At 48.5% G+C, this 18519-nt stretch overlaps 1 protein-coding gene and 1 pseudogene across 4 annotated transcripts; both read right to left on the bottom strand.

The window, feature by feature from the left end:
- Positions 1 to 51: 51 nt before the first annotated feature.
- Positions 52 to 17172, bottom strand: SF3B2 (splicing factor 3b subunit 2). 4 transcript variants are annotated; one of them, XM_004051571.4, is made up of 22 exons: positions 16408 to 17172; positions 16206 to 16252; positions 15822 to 15899; positions 13606 to 13845; positions 13336 to 13386; positions 11967 to 12084; positions 11547 to 11656; positions 10787 to 10883; positions 10532 to 10623; positions 9892 to 10107; positions 9600 to 9737; positions 9343 to 9423; positions 8926 to 9153; positions 8204 to 8353; positions 7169 to 7258; positions 6946 to 7053; positions 5824 to 5931; positions 5394 to 5536; positions 5207 to 5308; positions 899 to 998; positions 611 to 796; positions 52 to 270 (listed from the first exon to the last, which is right to left on the bottom strand). In XM_004051571.4, exons 1-22 carry the CDS (start codon positions 16538 to 16540, stop codon positions 199 to 201), a joined length of 2688 nt encoding a protein of 895 aa, XP_004051619.1. In that variant the 5' UTR covers positions 16541 to 17172; the 3' UTR covers positions 52 to 198. The 4 variants fall into 4 exon arrangements, with proteins under 4 accessions (XP_004051619.1, XP_018892471.1, XP_018892472.1 ...); XM_019036926.3 differs by having other exon boundaries at positions 11547 to 11653; XM_019036927.3 differs by having other exon boundaries at positions 13336 to 13383.
- On the bottom strand, positions 15698 to 15782 carry LOC115936409 (uncharacterized; annotated as a pseudogene).
- Positions 17173 to 18519: the final 1347 nt, after the last annotated feature.

Here is an 18519-nt window from a genome sequence, read left to right as displayed (position 1 = left end):
AGGGGGCTAAAAGGAGATGAGGGAGGCTCAGGAGTGTTAAATATTCATCTCTTTCCTTGGGAAACAGCTTTATTTACAAAACAGGTCTAAAATAAGAACATGAAATGACAAGTCCTTGGGAACTGCGGGAGAGGTGGTTCTTGTGTGAAGCCCAGGCATCCAGACGTAGGACCAAAAAAAGGGCCAATGTGAGGGGACCTAAAACTTGAACTCCTTATATTTCTTGCTGCCCCCACGGCTGTCCTGAGGCTGAGCTTTCCGTTTCTTTTGCTGTATAGGGAGAAAGAGACACAGGTTACGACAGGTTGAACCACCCCCGGACCCCCAAAACAAGGGTGGGCAGCCTGACATACACATAGAAGTCTGTGGGAAAGGCGCTGAATCTGAATTCTCTTCGAGCTCCCTCTCAGACTTGGCTGAGTTCCTCCCCCTCATCGTCCTTAAAGAGGGCAGCCCACTGGAGGATTTCTAAGACTTCCAAATCTAAGGAAGCACAGGGCAGCAAGCAGAGGCCACCCTCACTCTCACCACTAGAGGGCACCACGCCACTGAAAACGGCAGGCCAGGGTCTCTGGCTCTCACCCAGCCCAGCGCCCCTGGAAGCACCTACCTTCTGTTTGGCAGCGTGCTCAGCCACCATGTCGCTGAAGTCCTCCTTCTCTACTTGAGCCTGCTGCTCCCGCACATGCTCCTCATACTTCTGGGTCATGGCCATAGGATCCAGCTCCAACTCTTCAGGCGCCAGCGCCACTTCCACACCTTGCAGCTCAGGAGCCGGGCCCTTCCGGCTCATAACCTGGAAAGGAGATCAGGGCCTCGTCATCTCCAAAGAGTCAGAGAAGCCCTAGCTTCTGCTGCCTTTCTCAGCCTCCAAAAGCAGTATCCTCCAAGTACTCACCGTGGACATGTCATAAATGTGGGTTGATCCCATCATGGCTCCTCCAACAGTGGCTGTTCTCTTCTCTGGCAACACGGTGAAGAGCTGAGGTGTCTCACTTCTGCGAAGGACAATGGGATCAGGCCCAAAAAGCAAGGGACAAAAGGGTCTCCAGAAGCGGAAACAAAAGATACAGGTGGCACCTCCACTCAGCGCCTTGGAGAGCCTCTGAGCTCCCCAAGGATGCAGCCTCTGCAGTTCTGCCCACGACAGAAAAGAATTGGGCGGGGGGGTGGCACAGTGCTGACTCCAGGGAACACAGATGGAGCTAAGGGGCCCCCTAAATCAAGTCAGGGGATCACAGACCAGGACTCCCACATGCACATAAGGGTCAAAAGGTCAGAGAGGCTCAAAGTTTCCAAAAGAACTTTGGTACAGAGAAGCTGGCAAGAGAGAGCAGGCGACAACAGTTCCCACCCGAAGAATGTCATGCCTGGAGTTCTCATGTACGTAATTCACACTTCCAGGCCTTCCGACGCAAGAGCCATCCACAGCCAGTTTCACCACTAATTTCAAGGATTACACTAGGAACAAGAGCAAATCTACCACTATCACCCCAGACTATGCCCATCATCTCCACCTCTCCCACTGGAAGAGGTGACAATCTATTCTCCACACAGGAGCCAGAGAAAATGCCTTAAAACGGATGTCGGGTCCTGTCAGACCTTTGCTCAAAACCCTCTGAGGCTTCTGATCATTATCTGAATAAAATCCAAACTCCTTACCATGACCTAAAGGGTTCATAGCCTGGTCCCTTACCCAAGCCCTCCTCACTATACTCTGTCCACAGTACCCTTCTTTATTTTTCTTCCTTGAATATGCAAAGCTTGAGACTTCTGCTTCCTGACAAGGAGCAAGAGGAACCAGATACACCCTCCTGCCTGAAACAACCAAAAAATGGGCAAAATATATGAAACAGTGGTTTTCAAGACACTACACATGGGGCAACAAAGCACAGTGATTCCTGCGAGACAGGAAACAAATGTGATGAGCCCTTCAACTGCCCCAGCTACCGCACCTAAGAGTTTGCAGGCCACAGAACAGAGGGGAGACTCGTGGAGAGTCCTGAGGACTCCGTGAGTTGGGAGGATGAAACTGAAAGTCCAGGGAGATCAAGGCAGCTAGAGTTCACAGGATAGAGTACTGGAGAAAAGAGCAGAGAGAGAACTCGAGACCTACAGAAGGTCCTCAAGTATGCAGGGGAGTACTAAGCAACACATGCCTACCAAGGACAGGGAAAGAAGCACCCAAAAGGATTCATAGCAGCACCTGCTGCTCACTCAGAACTGGCAATAGTGCAACTCCCACTAGCCAGCCGGAAAAACCTTCTGATTCACAGGGTGGTGGGTAGAGTACACAGGTACTTGTGCCTCACAATGGGGAGGACTGCTTCAGTCCTGCCTCAAGAACCCCAAAACAAGACCTGAAAGGATCAAACTATCTCCATATAACTATATTCCCGAATGAGCTGAAGAAAATGTACAGGAATACAAAAATATCTTGGACCCAACAAGGTAAATTTCACAAAGCCTAGCATTCAATAAAAAATTACCAGGCACTGGACAGGCCTGGTGGCTCACACCTGTAATCCCAGCACTTTGGGAAGCTGAGGCAGGATGATTGCTTGAGCCCAGAAGTTCAAGACCAGCCTGGGCAACACAGTGAGAACCTCTCTCAAAAAAAGAAAGGAAAAGAAAAAAAAATTACCAGGCGTGCAAAAGAGTAGGAAAATACAATCCATAATGAGGAAAATGAATCAACTAATGGCAGTCAACCCAGAAATGGCACAGATGTTAGAGTTAGCAGACAATACATTAAAATGTTGTTATAGCCAGGTGTGGTGGCTCATGCCTGTAATCCCAGCACTTTGGGAGGCCGAGGCAGGCAGATCACCTGAGGTTAGGAGTTCAAGAACAGCCTGGTCAACATGGTAAAACCCTGTCTCTACTAAAAATACAAAAAAATTAGCTGGGTGGGGTGGCGCACGCCTGTAGTCCCAGCTACTTGGGAGGCTGCGGCACAAGAATTGCTGGAACCTGGGTGGCAGAGGTTGCAGTAAGCCGAGATCACGCCACTGCACTCCAGCCTAGGCAACAGGGCAAGACTCCATCATAAAATAAAATAAAATAACATAAAATAAAAATAAAATATTGTTATAATTGCATTCCACATGTTCAAAAAGTTAAGAGACAAAGAATAGATTTAAAAGACCCGAAATCAAACTTCTAGAAAGGAGAATTATATTGTATGGGATTACTGTTAGATCAGAAATTACAGAAGAAAATAATAGTAAACTTGAACATATAGCAATAGAAATTTTCTAAAGTGAAATACAGAGAAGAATTTCTTTAAAAATGAAGAGCATCAGTGAGCTCATTTATTTTTTCATTTATTATTTCATTAACAGAGGAATAATGTGAGTTCCCAAAGGAAAGAGAAGGGAACAAAGAAAATATCTGCAGAAATCATGACAAAATTTTCCCCAAATTAATAAAAACTAAAAACCCAGATCTAAGATGCTTAAAAAACCCCAAGCAAAGAAACATTCAGAAACTACACCAAGGCACATTGTAGTCAAATTGTTAGAACTAGCGATAAAATCTTAAAAACAGCTAAATAAAAATGACACATTATGTACACAGGAACAAAGGTAAGAATGACAGCAGTTTTCTCACTGGAAACAATGCAAGAAAGAAGACACTGGAGCAACATCTTAAAAGTACTGAAAGAAGGCTGATGCGGTCGCTCACGCCTGTAATCCCAACAAGCTGGGAGGCCAAGGCAGGCGGATCACTTGAAGCCAGGAGCTCGAGACCAGCCTGGCCAACATGGCAAAACCCCATCCCTACTAAAAATATAAAAATTAGCTGGGTGTGATGGTATGCACATGTAATCTCAGCTACTCGGGAGGCTGAAACAGGAGAATCGCTTGAACCCAGGAGGTGGAGGTTACAGTAAGCCAAGATCATACCACTACACTCCAGCCTGGGCGACATAGCAAGATTCCATCTCAAAGAAGAAAAAAAAAAAAGTATTGAAAGAAAAAAGATTGTCAACCTAGAATCCTATACCTGGCAAAGATCTTTCAAAAATGAAGGCCAAATAAAGAATTTTTAAGACTACTCAAGCAGAACGAATTCAAAACCAGCAGACCCACAATACAAGAAATTTTTTTTAATATTTTGTAGAAATGGGGTCTCACTATGTTGCCCAGGCTGGTCTCAAATTCCTGGACTCTAGCAATCCTACCACCTCAGCCTTCTCCCAAAGTACTGAGAGTACTGAGATTACAGGCATAAGCCACCATGCCCCCTAACTTAAGAAATGTTAAAGGAAGCCCTTCAGGCAGAGGAAAAATGATATCAGATAGAAACCTGGATATACACAAAGAAATGAAAGAACAAAAATGGTAACTACGTGGCTTCATGCATGATTCTTATTTAAACCTCCCTAAAAGACAACTGACCATTTAAACAAAAATAATAACTATATAGTATAGGATTTATAACATATGTAAAAGTGAATATATGACAATATAGTGCAAAAATTGGGAGGAGAGAAATGAAGTATACTATAATGGCTCTTAATACTATCTGGAAGCAGTGTAACATCAAGAGAAGGTAGATCCTGATAAAGACATGATCTATAAACCCCAGAGCAACCACTAAAATAACAAAGCAAAAACTTAACAGCTAATTAACCAACACTGGAGATAAAATGAAATCATAAAAATTGTTCAAGTAATCCAAAAGAAGGTAGAAAAACAGGAAAAAGGGAACAAAGAGCAGAATGGATAAAGAGAGGGTCATTTCATGATAAAGGGGTCAATTCATGAAGACCTAACAACACTACACATTCAACTACCTAAAAATGGAGCTTCAAAATACTAGCCCATCCCTGTCTCAGGGCCTTTGCACTTGCTTGCACTTACTGTTACTTCTGACCCAGATGATCCTGTGGCTGGCGCTTTTTCATTCGGGTCTTAGTTCAAGCACCACCTCCCCAATGAGGCCTTCCCAAAGGCCTCCCTGCCACCCCATCCCATTACCCAGTTTCCTCTGCTTCAACATCCTTATCTACATCTGAAAGTATCTTCTCTGATTACCAGTTTACCTCAACTGCTGACTCCTCACTGCCTACAGTAGTGCCTGGCAGAGAGTTGGTTCAATAATTGTTTAAAAAGGGATGAGGGAGAAAGGAACAACAGTCAGCCAGCCAGCCAAAGGGAAGTGAAGGTCCTCCCCTCTCAGCCCTGTCTGGTACCCTTACCCGTCCATCGCCTCCTCAATCTTCTTCTTCCTCAGCTCAATGAGTTCAGGGGTCTCCATTCCAGCAGGCACTGATGAAAAGCCTCCAGGAGTGATGAGGCCACTGTAAAGAGAGGAACAAGCTCTGGAGTAAAGAGAAGGCCCCCAAAGATTGCCCACTTCCAAGAGGCATTCTCTGCTTCCCCCACCTGTCTGCAGGGGTAATAAAGCCTGTCTCATCTGGTTTGTCTTCATCACTTTCTTCCTCTTCCTCTTCTTCTGAGGATTCTTCATCAGATGGTTCCAGTTCCCCCCAAGGGGTCCGATCAATCTCTTCTTCCTCAGTCTTGGTCTGAAAGAGATCACTTTATCATTCAACAAATGTTTTCTAAGTACCTATTATGTGCCAGGCTGTTTTAAGCTGAAGGGGTGTAAGAGTCAACACACAGACAATAATCCCTACCTACCTAGAGCTCAAATTCTAGTGAGGAGCTTACATTAACATCTCAGGAAAATGTATGCCCTTTTCCAGGCTCTGCTGTGTCAGAACACACAACTCCCTGATAATTAAGCTATAAACCAACAATCTAACCTTCATGACATTAAGTAAAACCAAGATCGCCAGTACATGGCCCATACCTGAAATTCAGCAGCATTGGTTCCAAACACGTCCCCATAGAGCGGTTTCCCAGTCTCATCCACTGGAGGTTTGCCCCAGCCACCAGCATGGTACCCAAAGGAACAGCTCTGCAAGACAGTGAGCACAATCAGTTCACTCCTTAGCTGCAAAAGAAATTCTGAAACCCTAGAGAAAAGGCACACTCAAAAGTACAGAGCTGATACTTGGGAACTCCGGAAATTATGACTGCAGAATAAAATCAAATGTTATGAAGCATCAGAAACCAAAATTAATAAACAACTAAAATCTGGAGGCAACAGGATAAGGAGACAGGAGGCAGAAAGTATGCTAATAACTTCTGTCATGGCAGAGTCTTTGCTGTCTGAAACCAAAATACGTACATTGAAAACATGACTTCAATTTCTTATTGAGTTTTCCTAACTTTGGAAAGCTAGCTTGTTCAGAATCTATTTATCTTAAGGGGTAGAAATTTCTATCTAAAATTTAACAATACTACTGTTTTACTTTAATGACTCATCAATTTTTTTAATGCTTATTTTAAAATAAGAATAAATTTGAAGACATTCTTGAGATAAAATTATTTCTGAGAGACTGAAGTGAAGCTAAAAAAAAAATTATTTCTTTTCTTTTTTTTTTTTTTTAAAGTAGAGGTGCAGTTTCACTATGTTGCCCAGGCTAGTCTTAAATCCCTGGCCCCAAGGGATCCTCCCACCTCAGCCTCCCAAAGTGCTGGGATTATAGGTGTTGAGACACCACATCTGGCTGAGATAAAATTATTTCTCTCTGGTCATTCTTAATATTCAGAGACATATCTGGAAACACATTCACCAAACAGTGAATTTGGCTATTTCTGAGTGGTAAAATTGTGACTTGCTTTCATCTTTGTACTTGTCAATTCTGACTGAATATTTTATGATGAGCATGTCAGTTTTTTTAAAAAACAAAAACCATTACTTGTTTTTCTACACATACACATGGTATATGACAAATATTATGTGTCAATAAAATATTTTTTAAGTAAATAAAGAGACACATGGTGGAGTTAGAGAAGGAAAACAAAAAAATTACCTTCCAGTTCAAAAGCAGAAACGGCCAAGAATGAACGAAAGGACAATGCTCACCTCAGGGATGGGCGAGTTCAGCCCAGGGATTTTCAGGTTGGGGTACGATGGGGGTGGTCCATATCGCTGCATGGCAATCAGCCATGGGGGAGGGACCTTGTGGGCATTCTGCAGGAAAAAGACAACAGGATACCATCTGCCAAACCCTATCCCTGTCTCTGCCTTCCGCTCCAATCCCCACCAGCCTCTTCGCTGCTTCCCCAGACAGTTAACTGACACTCACTGGTCCTACTGGCATCCCCAAGGAAATCCTTAGCTCATCAGACAGATCTCCTGGCTTCTTCTCCTTCAGTCGTGTCTCGAACTCCTTCCCCTGAGGGAAAAGCAGAGCATGCTACATTGTAGACCCAGACACTCAGTGGGAGCACAATCCTAACGCACATCAGATATAAAATGCCAGTGAGGGCTACCTGGCTCCCACTCTGATTCTCATCACTTCTTTCCCTGGCCAAAGTGGGGGAAGGAATAAAAACCAGGCCAGACTCACAGTGCTGTCAATAACCCACTATGAGAACACGGCCAACGTTAGGACCTGCCTCCTCATCTGTAAAATGAGGGCACTCGACAGGAAGATATGCAAAATTCTTCCACCTCATAAATTCCATGACATCATGGTGACTACGATTTCAAGGATCAGAAAAAAATAGCAATTTCTCTACCACTCCCAATATTAAAAGTTTCCTAAAAGCATCTGCCCCTTGGCCCCTCCATCCCTAAACCACCTACCACAAACTATTATCATTTCTAAGACAGGATACAAAGAGTCTATCAGGGAAAGAAGCCACCAGATCTGCATCTCTCCTCCAAATAGAACCTCATTTTTAAATTCCATCTCATCCGAGGGTAGTCAATGGGCAATTCTAAGGCTGAGGAACTATCGTAGTTGCTTCAAAAGCCCTCCTTGGCCAGGTGTGGTGGTTCATGCCTATAAACCCAGCACTTTGGGAGGCTGAGGCGGGTGGATCACTTGAGCTCAGGAGTTCCACACTAGCCTGGGCAACATAGCAAAACTCTGTCTCTACCAAAGATACAAAAAATTAGCCGGGTGTGGTGTGCCTGTGGTCCCAGCTACTCAGGGGGCTGAGATGGGAGGACTGCTTGAGCCCACGAGGCAGAGGTTACAGTGAGCCGAGATCACACCACTGCACTCCAGCCTGGATAACAGGGTGAGACTCCATCTTTTTAAAAAAAAAAAAAAAAGCCCTAGACAGTCTCAACCCCAAGGCCCAGCCTGACCTCTCCCAGCCCCCTCCCGAACCTCATAGTACAGGTCCCCATGGATGGTCAGCTTTGGCTTGGTCTGCCACTTGAAGAAGGCATCATGCAGTTTCTGGTAGTCGATGTCAATTTTGCCCATCTTAGGCCGAACTTTCTCTCGCATTTTTGACTTCATGGTCTTCTGTTCTTCCTGTGGAGAATGGCAGCAAACAAGCCTTAACAAGTACTCACCAAATTCATGTAGAGAATCCAGCTCCCAACTCCAAATGAGATCACGGGAAGCCTCAATTATCTCACCCTGAAAGTCACCAAAATCCTTCCTGCTAAAACCTTTCAAAATTACATAATCCGTACTGAACAAAACAGACTATACAATATCAGCCTCAGCCATGTATATCAATAACTAGTTTTTAAACCATCTCATCAAGACATGAATCTCATCAGTTCTCTGGAAAGCAGAGACTTCCCCATGTTCTTTTCTACCTCCTGAATTCAAAGCATTTAACTAAAAGCTTTAAAATTAAGAAGTTACACAACCACCATGAATCTCTAGCCACAAAGTACATCTGAGAAAGGAGTCACCAGGTGAGCTGGCAAAGTGAAGGCAGAGGGGAGGAAGAGCAGAGGAGGAAAACAAAAGGATAATTAGACAAGTAACAAGTAGGTGGTAGGTGGGTTTCAAACCAGATTCCCATTTTGAAGCACACTGCTATGAAGGATGGGGACACCCGGGGGCAGGTCTGAGCCCTGCCAGGCCCTCACCTTCTCCTGCAAGGCCTCTCGCATCTCCTGGATGCCTGTGCGTTTGATGAAGTCTGGCAGCTCGAAGGGGGGCTTCTCAATGCCCCGTTTGCCCTGCAGGTATTTGCGCTTAAAACACCAGTGGCGTGGCACAGGCACAGAGTTCCGAGTGGCCTTGAGGTGAACCAAGAGCTTAGGGTCCTGCGCTGTCACATCGTGCATCTCCACGACATCGGGCCGAGCCACCAGCTGGAAAACACATAGTAATGTGTGTTCTCGAGAGCCCTGACTTCTCAGTTCTGAAGCTCTTCTTCTTCCTCAAAGGACCCAAACCCAAATCACCCACACCTCCTTCAAAGAACTCCTTTTCACCTCCCTGGCTCCCCAGGTGGTCTCCCAGCTGGGCTCCAGCGCCTGCAGGATCCTCTCAGGTCTTACCTGCTTGAGTTCAGCCACAGTGAAGCGGTTCATTCGGCGCAACTTCTTCTTGGACAGCTTGGGGGCTTCTGGCTTCTTTTCCTAGAACAGAACAATCAGCCCTTTTAAGCAGGACTCAGATGTGAATGAAACCGCCCAACCCACCCCAACCTTAAGCCACCAAAGCTCTGCAAGAGTTCACCATGCTCCCTCTCTGGATGCATCTCAGCCACCTGTGCCCAGAGTCCCTGCTTCCCACCAGGAGGGCTGGGCCTGACCTGCTCGTCATCACTGCTGTCATCATCACTGTCCTTGTGCTCCTCTTCAAATCCCTTCTTCTTGGGGGCTGCAGAGTTCTCCAGTTTGTCGAGTTTCTCTGGCTCCTTCTCTTTCTCCTTCTTCACATCATCAGTGAGCTGAGGAGGCAGACAAGGTGAAACCCCTGCCCTCTAAGCCCCTTCCCAGTTCCTAAGGCCAGCACTAAAAGATGCCTGTTCACCGCTGCCTCTCACCCACCTCTGACCCCTTCCCTGTTTGGCACTGCCCCTTCCTAGTGTGCTCTCCTTGTACCTTAAAAGCCTCAAAGATCCTCTTAAAGAAGATAAAGTTGGGCTCGTAAATTTCAGGTTCTTCAGTCACATACTCAATCTCAACATCAGCTGCTGGGGAATCAGAGCCACGGGACCGGGTTGAGTCTTTCTCCCGGTCCCCAGAGCTCTCAGAGGACACCCCTCGCACCCGCTGGGGCTTTTTCTTCTTCTTTCGGTTCCTACGCTTCCGGTTTTTCTGTCAAGAGGAGGAAAACCAGCTGGGTCAGGGAATCCAAGCACTGTGCCAGCACCCCAACCCCTAAACTCCTCCCCCATTCTCCCCCACAGTTCAATAGTCAGGCTTCTCCCAAGGAGGCCATCTCATGAAGTAGCTGCGAAGGGGCCTTGGAGTCAGACTCCAAAGTTCTGCCACTCACAAACTGTATGCCTTTGGGTAAATTACTGTGCGTCTCAGAACCTCTGCTTTTTCAGCTGTAAAATGTAGGCACGCATAGTACTTGGAACTCAAAGCAATTAAATGAAAAATATCTATAAGATGCTGAGGGCGGAAATTGGCACAAAATAGAAGCTATTACTTACTGAACACTTACAAATTGTGTTATTTCCGTACCCAAGTCCCATCTCCTGGCTTTCCTTCCAGACTCAGCTCCAATCCCTACCTCCTTTTTAGATACGGACACTGTGTCCTCCTCAGTCTCTGACGCTGACTGGCCCAGGGACGAGCGAGCATCTGTTTCCATTTCCTCTTCCTCTGTAAGGAAGAAGGTGGTGATGAGTCTTCACGGTGCCACTGCCCTGCACTCGTTCACAGTAACCTGCCTTTACCAAGAGCCAGGGAAAAGGACAGAGGGATGAGGACTCAGCTCAGCCTCTCCATGTTCTGTGGCTATAGCATCAGAACGCCTGGAACTCACCCTGCTGAGAATTCATCTCTTCCTGGCGGCTCTCCTTCAGCTGCAGGATCTTCTCCAAAGCCTGGGGGATCTTGGGGCCCACAGAGGGGTCATCCATCTGCCAGAGACACCCAGTCAGAGAAGGCAAATCACAGTGCCCTTTTTCTTTTTTTTTCTTCTTTTTGAGACGGAGTTTTGCTCTTGTTGCCCAGGCTGGAGTGCAATGGCGTGATCTCGGCCCACCACAACCTCCGCCTCTCAGGTTCAAGCAATTCTCCTGCCTCAGCCTCCCGAGTAGCTGGGATTACAGGCATGCACCACCACACCTGGCTAATTTTGTATTTTTAGTAGAGATGGGGTTTCTCCATGTTGAGGCTGGTCTAGAACTCCTGACCTCAGGTGATCCGCCCGCCTCGGCCTCCCAAAGTGCTGGGATTACAGGTGTGAGCCACCGCGCCCAGCCCATAGTGCCCTTTTTCCACCAACTTCCACCTCTTGGACTAGAAAGGCTGCTGCCCAGGTGATGTAAGCAGCAGAGAGTGGGCAACACCAACTGGGCTCAGTGAGGTTTAGTGTTCCTCAGAGGGACCCCAAGACTCTGCCTCAGTAATGTCTCCCCAGTCCCTCTGCCATACCCTTAGTTTAAATAAGTAGGGCTCCCCACTACCCCCAGGAATTTAAGTCCCCCCATCTTCTCACAGAACCTTTCTCTAAAAATCCAAAAATAGTCCCCTCCTAAACTACCACTCTCTTATCCCTAGGAATAAATCATCAGTCTCACCTCTCTGTTCTCATCTCCAGGGGGCGGTGGGGGACCACGAGGCCGGGGAACAGGGGCTCCCATGGGCAAAACTGTAGGAGTGGGGCCCACTGGGCCCACTGGAGCAGCTACTGAGAGACAGGAAAAAGAAATCCAATGTCAGAAGAGGCAAAACACTCACGTAAAAAATTACCTCTCTTGCTGAAAGGGTGATGGTAAACCTGCAGGGGAGGAGGGCACGTGGCGTGGCTTTTGGAATGCTGGTAATGTTTTGGATCATGGTCCAGGTGCTGGTTGTACAGGTGTGTTCAGTGTGTAAAAAACCATTAAACTATATATTTACTACATATGCCCTTTTTAAATGTGATAGACACTTTAAAAGTCTTTTTAAAAATGTCTAAATCCCCTTCCTTGCCCTTCACCTCGGTTCCAGGGTCTCACCTCGAGGACCCAGAGGAGTGCGCACACCAATCTGGCCCATGTCTTGTGGGGGCCGAGGGACTGGGGTGCCCATCTTGGCAATCTCCTGCTGTCGTTCCTGCTCCAGTAACACAGCTGCCTACGGGAGGGAAGTGGGAGTAGATACTGCCTGAAAACGCATTTGGCAGGCAGCCCCTGGCAAATGCATTCTTTCAGCCGGGTAATGGGCCCAAGGAGAACAATCACGAACCACTTGGGTGCTGACATCCCCTCCACCCCCACACTTCCAGGCTACTAATCCAAACGGAGGAGCCCTCTCATCACAACGGAAAATCCCTAGAAATAACACCAAGGAAAACCCCAGAAAACTTCTGGTTCCCAGCAGAGAATTTCATACTGAGCCAAACAGTGCCTTCTACTTTTCAGAGAGTTTTCTTCCCCAAAAGATTAAATTATACAGAAGAAACTTTTGAGCTCTTTTCTTATATCCACCCCTCAAGATCCAGCACAATCTGGGCAAAGACAGTACTTTACCCACAGGTCCAGACTTGTGGCTTTTTTTTCTTTTTTTTTTTGAGACAGAGTCTGGCTCTGTTGCCTAGGCTGGAGTACAGTGGCATGATCTCAGCTCACTGCAACCTCTGCCTCCCCGGCTCAAGCCATCCTCCCACCTCAGCCTCCCAAGTAGCTGGGACTACAGGCATGCGCCGCCACACCTGGCTAATTTTTGTATTTCTGAGAGACAGGGTTTCATCATGTTGGCCAGGCTGGTCTCGAACTCCTGAGCTCAAGCGATCCACCCACCTCAGCCTCCCAAAGTGCTAGGATTACAGGTGTGAGCCACGGCACCCAGCTCATACTTGTTGCTTTTTAACACTTAACTTTTTAATACTCCTGAGTAACCCACTGGGTAATGACTGATGCAATGCACCTCTGGGGCCAAACATCTTATATAACATTCCCAGACTTACAGTCCTATTCTGTCTAAATCCAGTACAAATAACTCAATTACCCAGAGTCCTATCTAGAATGATGTCATGTAAGGTGAGCAGAGGTCAGCAGGCTCTTTTTATAATAGGTCAGAAGGTAAATATTTCAGGCTTTATGGGTTGCTGTACAGACTCTGGTACATATTTTTGGTTTGGGTTTTCTTATAACCCTTAAAAAATTTTAAAGTTATTTTTAGCTCACAGGCCATATACATGCAGTCCACAGGTCATAGTTTGTCAATTCCTGAACTTCAAGAAAAATTGAAAGCTTTGGAAGATACTAGAACTTAGTTGAGAACAAAGTAGCCTCCAGGGAAAACTTGAATGGTGCACTCTAAGCACTATAAATGACAGCCAACGGACTGGACCACGAGGTCACAGGTTAGGGGGAGGGGTATTACCCGTTTCTGCTGCTCCAAGAGCTCATGTTCCTTCAGCGAATGATCTCCCTGCTTAAAAAAGAAAACAAGTTCATACCAGCACCAATACCCAACACGCCAATCTGCCACAACTCTTGCTTCTTGAGATTCTCTTCCAGTCAAGGGCCCATGTTCCAGTCTTTAGTCCCGACCTTCCCAGAAGCCTTAGTTCTAGGACCCAGCTTTCTCTAAGGTTCCACTGCCCCTTCAGGGACCTAATGAGTCCAAGGCCAGGGCTGCCACCTGCCCTACCTGCTTGGCACGCTCCTCCTGCTGCATCAGCAATGCCGCCTGCTGCTGAGCCAACTTCAGCCGCTCCTCCTCTGACAGTGCCACTGGCTCACCCACACGGAGAGGAGGCGGGGGCCCCAAATTTGGTGGGTGGGCCATAGGAAAGCCAAGGCCAAGGCCTGGTGGAGGTGGTGGGGGTGGCGGAGGAGGCTGCAGAGGGGGGAGTCCCAAAGGTGGTGGTGGCATGGGAATTCCAGGGAGCTGTGGAGAAAATATGATCATAAAACTAGGAAGCATTTATCTACTCATTCTGCAAATATCTGGGGGATCTACTTTGAGTCAGGAGCTGGAATTCTAAGTCAAATGATACATAGTTACCACTCCATAAGAGAGAATGCCCCACAGCTCTATAAAGATATGAGAATGTTAACTTCCGGCACCAACCAAAGGAAGCTATCCACTCTCTCCAGAAAGATATCCTGAATACAGATTCTGCATACAATTCTAGGAGACTCAAAGATACCTCTGAGGCCATCTAGGGACTCCTCATCCTACACACAGAGATCAGTAGATGCCAGGTCAGAGCCACTGCTTTAGAGAAAATGAGGCAAATCCTGGATCAGAAGGAACATGGAAATTGAGAGGACTTACATAAACAGGAACCACTGTATCTGGGCAATGCAAACCCCAATGACTACTAAACGCAAGGGGTGTGAAATCAAATCAGGGAGCCCTCGATGTCACACAAAAGAACATGGGAACTGTGCCTGGGGCAGGCAAAGAAAAGGGTGATTGCTTCCAGCTGGGTAAGGACAAGTCAGGCTTCCTTGTATTCAAGCTGTATTTTTTTTTTTTTTTTTGAGACAAGAGTCTCGCTCTGTCACCCAGGCTGGAGTGCAATGGCGCAATCTCAGCTCACTGCAACCTCCGCTTTCCAGGTTCAAGCAATTCTCGTGCCTCAGCCTCCCAAGTAGCTGGGATTACAGGCACCTGCCACCATGCCCGGCTAATTTTTGTATTTTTAGTAGAAACGAGGTTTCACCATGTTGGCCAGGTTGGTCTCAAACTCATGACCTCAAGTGATCGCCCACCTCAGCCTCCCAAAGTGCTGGGATTACAGGCATGAGCCACCACGCCCTGCCTCTCTTTTTTTTTTTTGAGACAGTCTCGCTCTATTGCCCAGGCTGGAGTGCAGTGGCTTGATCTCGGCTCACTGCACCGTCCACCTCCAGGGTTCAAGTGATTCTCCTGCCTCAGCCTCCCAAGTAGCTGGGATTACAGACATGTGCTACCACGCCCAGCTAATTTTTGTATTTTTAGTAGAGAGAGTTTCACCATGTTGGCCAAGCTAGTTTCAAACTCCTGACTGCAGGCGATCCACCCGCCTTGGCCTCCCAAAGTGCTGGGATTACAGACATGAGCCACCACGCCCTGCGTCTTTTTTTTTTTTTTTTTCCTATTTTTTGGTTTAATTTTATTTTATTGTAAGTTTTGGGGTACATGTGCAGTATGTGCAGGTTTGTTACATAGGTAAATGTGTGCTATGGTGGTTTGCTGCACCTATCAACCCACTGCCTACGTATTAAGCCTGGCATGCATTAGCTATTTTTTCTGACACTCTCCCAGCCCCTCCCCCATCACCTCCCCATTTTTTTTTTTAAAGAAGCAAAGTCTCATTCTGTCACCCAGGATGGAGTACATGGAGTACAGTGGCGCAACCAGAGCTCACTGCAGCCTCCAACCCCAGGGCTCAAGCAATCCTTGAGCCTCTTTATAAGGACTTCATAGGCGCGTGCCACCGTGCCCAGCTAATTTTTAAAATTTTTTGTAGTAACAGAGTCTCACTATGTTGCCCAGGCTGGTCTCGAACTCCTGGCTTCAAGCGATCCTCCCATCTAAGCATCCCGAAGTGGTGGGATTACAGGCATGCGCCACTGCACCCGGCCACAAGCTGCTTTTGGAGAAGCAGACAGTGGAAAAGGAGGCAAGTATCAGCATCAAAGAGAGAACTGAAGAGCTCACAATTCTGTCATGGCAGTACCTCCCTGCCCAACACTGCAAGTGAGAGGAAGGGCTGCCCTGAACATATGGAATCCTTTTTTTTCCCCACTCAGGTCAGGCGAGTAATGTGCAAGGGTGTCACATCTCACACATGCACGTGAACACCCAATCATCATGCTCATGAACTACAAAAGGATCAGCAGATGGAATCTTAAAAAACAGAAGAATCTCCCTACCTGTGCCGACATGGGAGGTGGAGCGGCTTTGTCCCCATCTTCCCCTCTCAAAACCGGCCGATTCAGCACGATGCCAGTCTGCAAAAGAGAAAGGACTCTAGATCAGTCCAAAACTGGCTGTTTCACTAAACGAAGTTCGCTCCCAATTCATTCAACAAAACGTACCCAGTGCCTGTCTGCCAGCGCTCTGGCTGGGCACTGAAGAGGACCAAGATGGATACAAGAAATTACAACTAAGCTGGCAAAGGCAAGAACAAGCTAAAAAGGGCAAGCCTCCGCCTTGCTGTGCAGAGATAAAGAAAGAATGAAGACCGAGCCGTGATGGGGTATATAAGGTCTCTGGAGAAGCTCGGCCTATCCTGACGTCCCGCCGCCAACACCTACCTGACGGGTGTAGCTCTGCAGCCGCTCCACCAGCTCCTCGCGATTACCTGCAGGGCAAAGTACACGATCAATGGGGCAGGCCAGCCCGGCCTGGTCAGGCCCCAGCGGCCTGCCTCCGCCCCTCGCGCCCGGGTCTCCCGGGTAACCAGGCTCCGCTTCTCCGCAGGCCCGTAAAGGCCCCTCGACTTCCTGTGTTCCTCACCCTGGATCGGAGCTCCGATCTCTGCCAACTTGGCCTGAAGCTCCTGGGCAGCCCAGGCGCCATAGTGGCCTGGAGGCGGCGGCGGCGGCAGCTGCAATTCCGCTTTGGGAGGCTCGGGATGCTCCGTCGCCATCTTAGCCGCAGGAAGGCGCGCCACCAACCCGGAAGCTCGGGCCAGCCTCAGGGCCCACTTTCCGGAACTTCCGGTGGCGCCGTAAACCACGTCCTCTCTGGTTGGGAGGCGACGCGCACTCAGGCACACCCGCTGCCGTGCGCTGGGCGACGGGATTCGCCGCAGACGCACCTTTCTCCAGTGGCCCCTCGGCGGTCTGGTCGCGAGGCCTCCTGGGAGTTGTAGTGCGCAGGTCTCGGTCTCTGCGGGCCCTGCGCGCGACTACGGCCCCGAAGGCCGGCGGCGGGCCGGAGGGCGGGGCTGCGAGGAGGGCTGGCACTGCCCCGAGGGAGTGTTTTCTGCGCCTCACCTGCGGGAGCGAAGGCTCTCAAGCTTTCCGGCCCGGCCCTCTGGTCAGATCCTCGAACGCTTACGCTCCCAGGGAGTCCCGAGAGACTCATTTCCCCTGCGGCCCCGCGTTGCGGGCGCCAAGCGGGAGGCTGGAGCCGATGCCTGGGATAAAACAGTGTCTGATTGTCTGCCCGCCCACCCCCGGCCCAGGCCGGGATGAATGGGCTGAAAGGGGATCCGAGCCGGCAGAGCAGCAGGCCTGCCCGGGCTGAGCTCCAGCTGCCGACCTGGGGGAAGGGCGACTCTAAAGCCCTCTTTTCCACCTTCCAGGCCGGCTCAAATGTCGTCTTCTCCACTAAGCCTCCTCCCGCTTTCCTTTCCTTTCTTAGAGCTCCCATAATACATTCGAATCTCCACCGTTTGTTAAGTCTTTCTTGCGCTTTCTTCCTACCTCTATCCCAAAAACGTGAGCAGGGACTTGATCATTTTCAGTCTCGCATCGCCTGGCGTTCAAGAGGCGCCCAATAAATGATTACTGGAAAAAAAGGAACAATGTTTCTGGTGACAGCATTTGTGTCTTTTTTAGTCTCAAAAATAAACTCAGGCCCTTTTCCCTCAGCCGCACCTGCACTGGGGGCCCCACCTTGCCTCCCACTCCCCACCCCAACTCCCCTTGGCCTTTGGAGACAGAGGCAGAGACTGGCAGGGATTCTTGCCTGCCTAGCATCCATCTCTCCCTGTCCCACACCATCAATTCAGTTTCTCTCCCCACCTCTGCCACTAGCTCTGCCCTCTCACCGACAGCTAGCCTGTGTGTGTTTTCGTGTGTGTTGAGAAAGGGAGTGGGGAGACTCAAGTGAAATGGTCTCATTTGCCCCCTACACATCCCCTTCAGATCTTTTCTCCAGCTCCATTTTGCCAACTGCCCCCAGTGGAGAAGAAGCTGGGAACAGGGAAAAAAAAGAATGGGGCACCAGGTCGGGGGAAGGTGAGGTTTGGGAGAGACAGGGAAAAGGACTGGGTTGAGAAAGGTTGGCTCACATCCTAGCACTGGGTGGGAAGTCCTCTTCCTCCTACCCAAACCTTGACCTTTCCCCTTTCCATCAATATCACTATGGCAGGCTCCTGCAGCCACACTCCCAGAGGAGAAGCCAAACCCGGAAAGGACAGTAACAAAGACAGAAAAACAGCGCCCTTCCCTCCAGCTTGTCAGCCCACTCAGGCAGAACCTTTCTAGCCCAAAGGAAGGCTCTTCTGCTCCCTGTAACTGGAGAGCCCAGGGCAGGTCATCTGAGGCTGAGGGCCCCAAGGCATGTGTAGGTGCTAGGGAAGGCGGGGGGTGGGGGGGGGGGGTCTCTGAGGCAGGATAAACTAAAGGCTGATGGTGGAGTCTCATTTTATTTATTTATTTATTTATTTATTTTTGAGACAGAGTCTCACTCAGTTGCCCAGGCTGGAGTGCAGTGGCTGTATCTGCGCTCACTGCAAGCTCCGCCTCCTGGGTTCACGCCATTCTCCTGCCTCAGCCTCCCGAGTAGCTGGGACTACAGGCGCCCGCCACCACGCCCAGCTAATTTTTTTGTATTTTTTTTAGTAGAGACGGGGTTTCACCACGTTAGCCAGGATGGTCTCGATCTCCTGACCTCGTG

The sequence above is a fragment of the Gorilla gorilla genome, chromosome 9 (assembly GCF_029281585.2).
Source record: "Gorilla gorilla gorilla isolate KB3781 chromosome 9, NHGRI_mGorGor1-v2.1_pri, whole genome shotgun sequence".
Lineage (NCBI taxonomy): Eukaryota > Metazoa > Chordata > Mammalia > Primates > Hominidae > Gorilla > Gorilla gorilla.
Note: the sequence above shows the minus strand (reverse complement) of the source record. Positions and strands in the feature narration are given on the sequence as shown.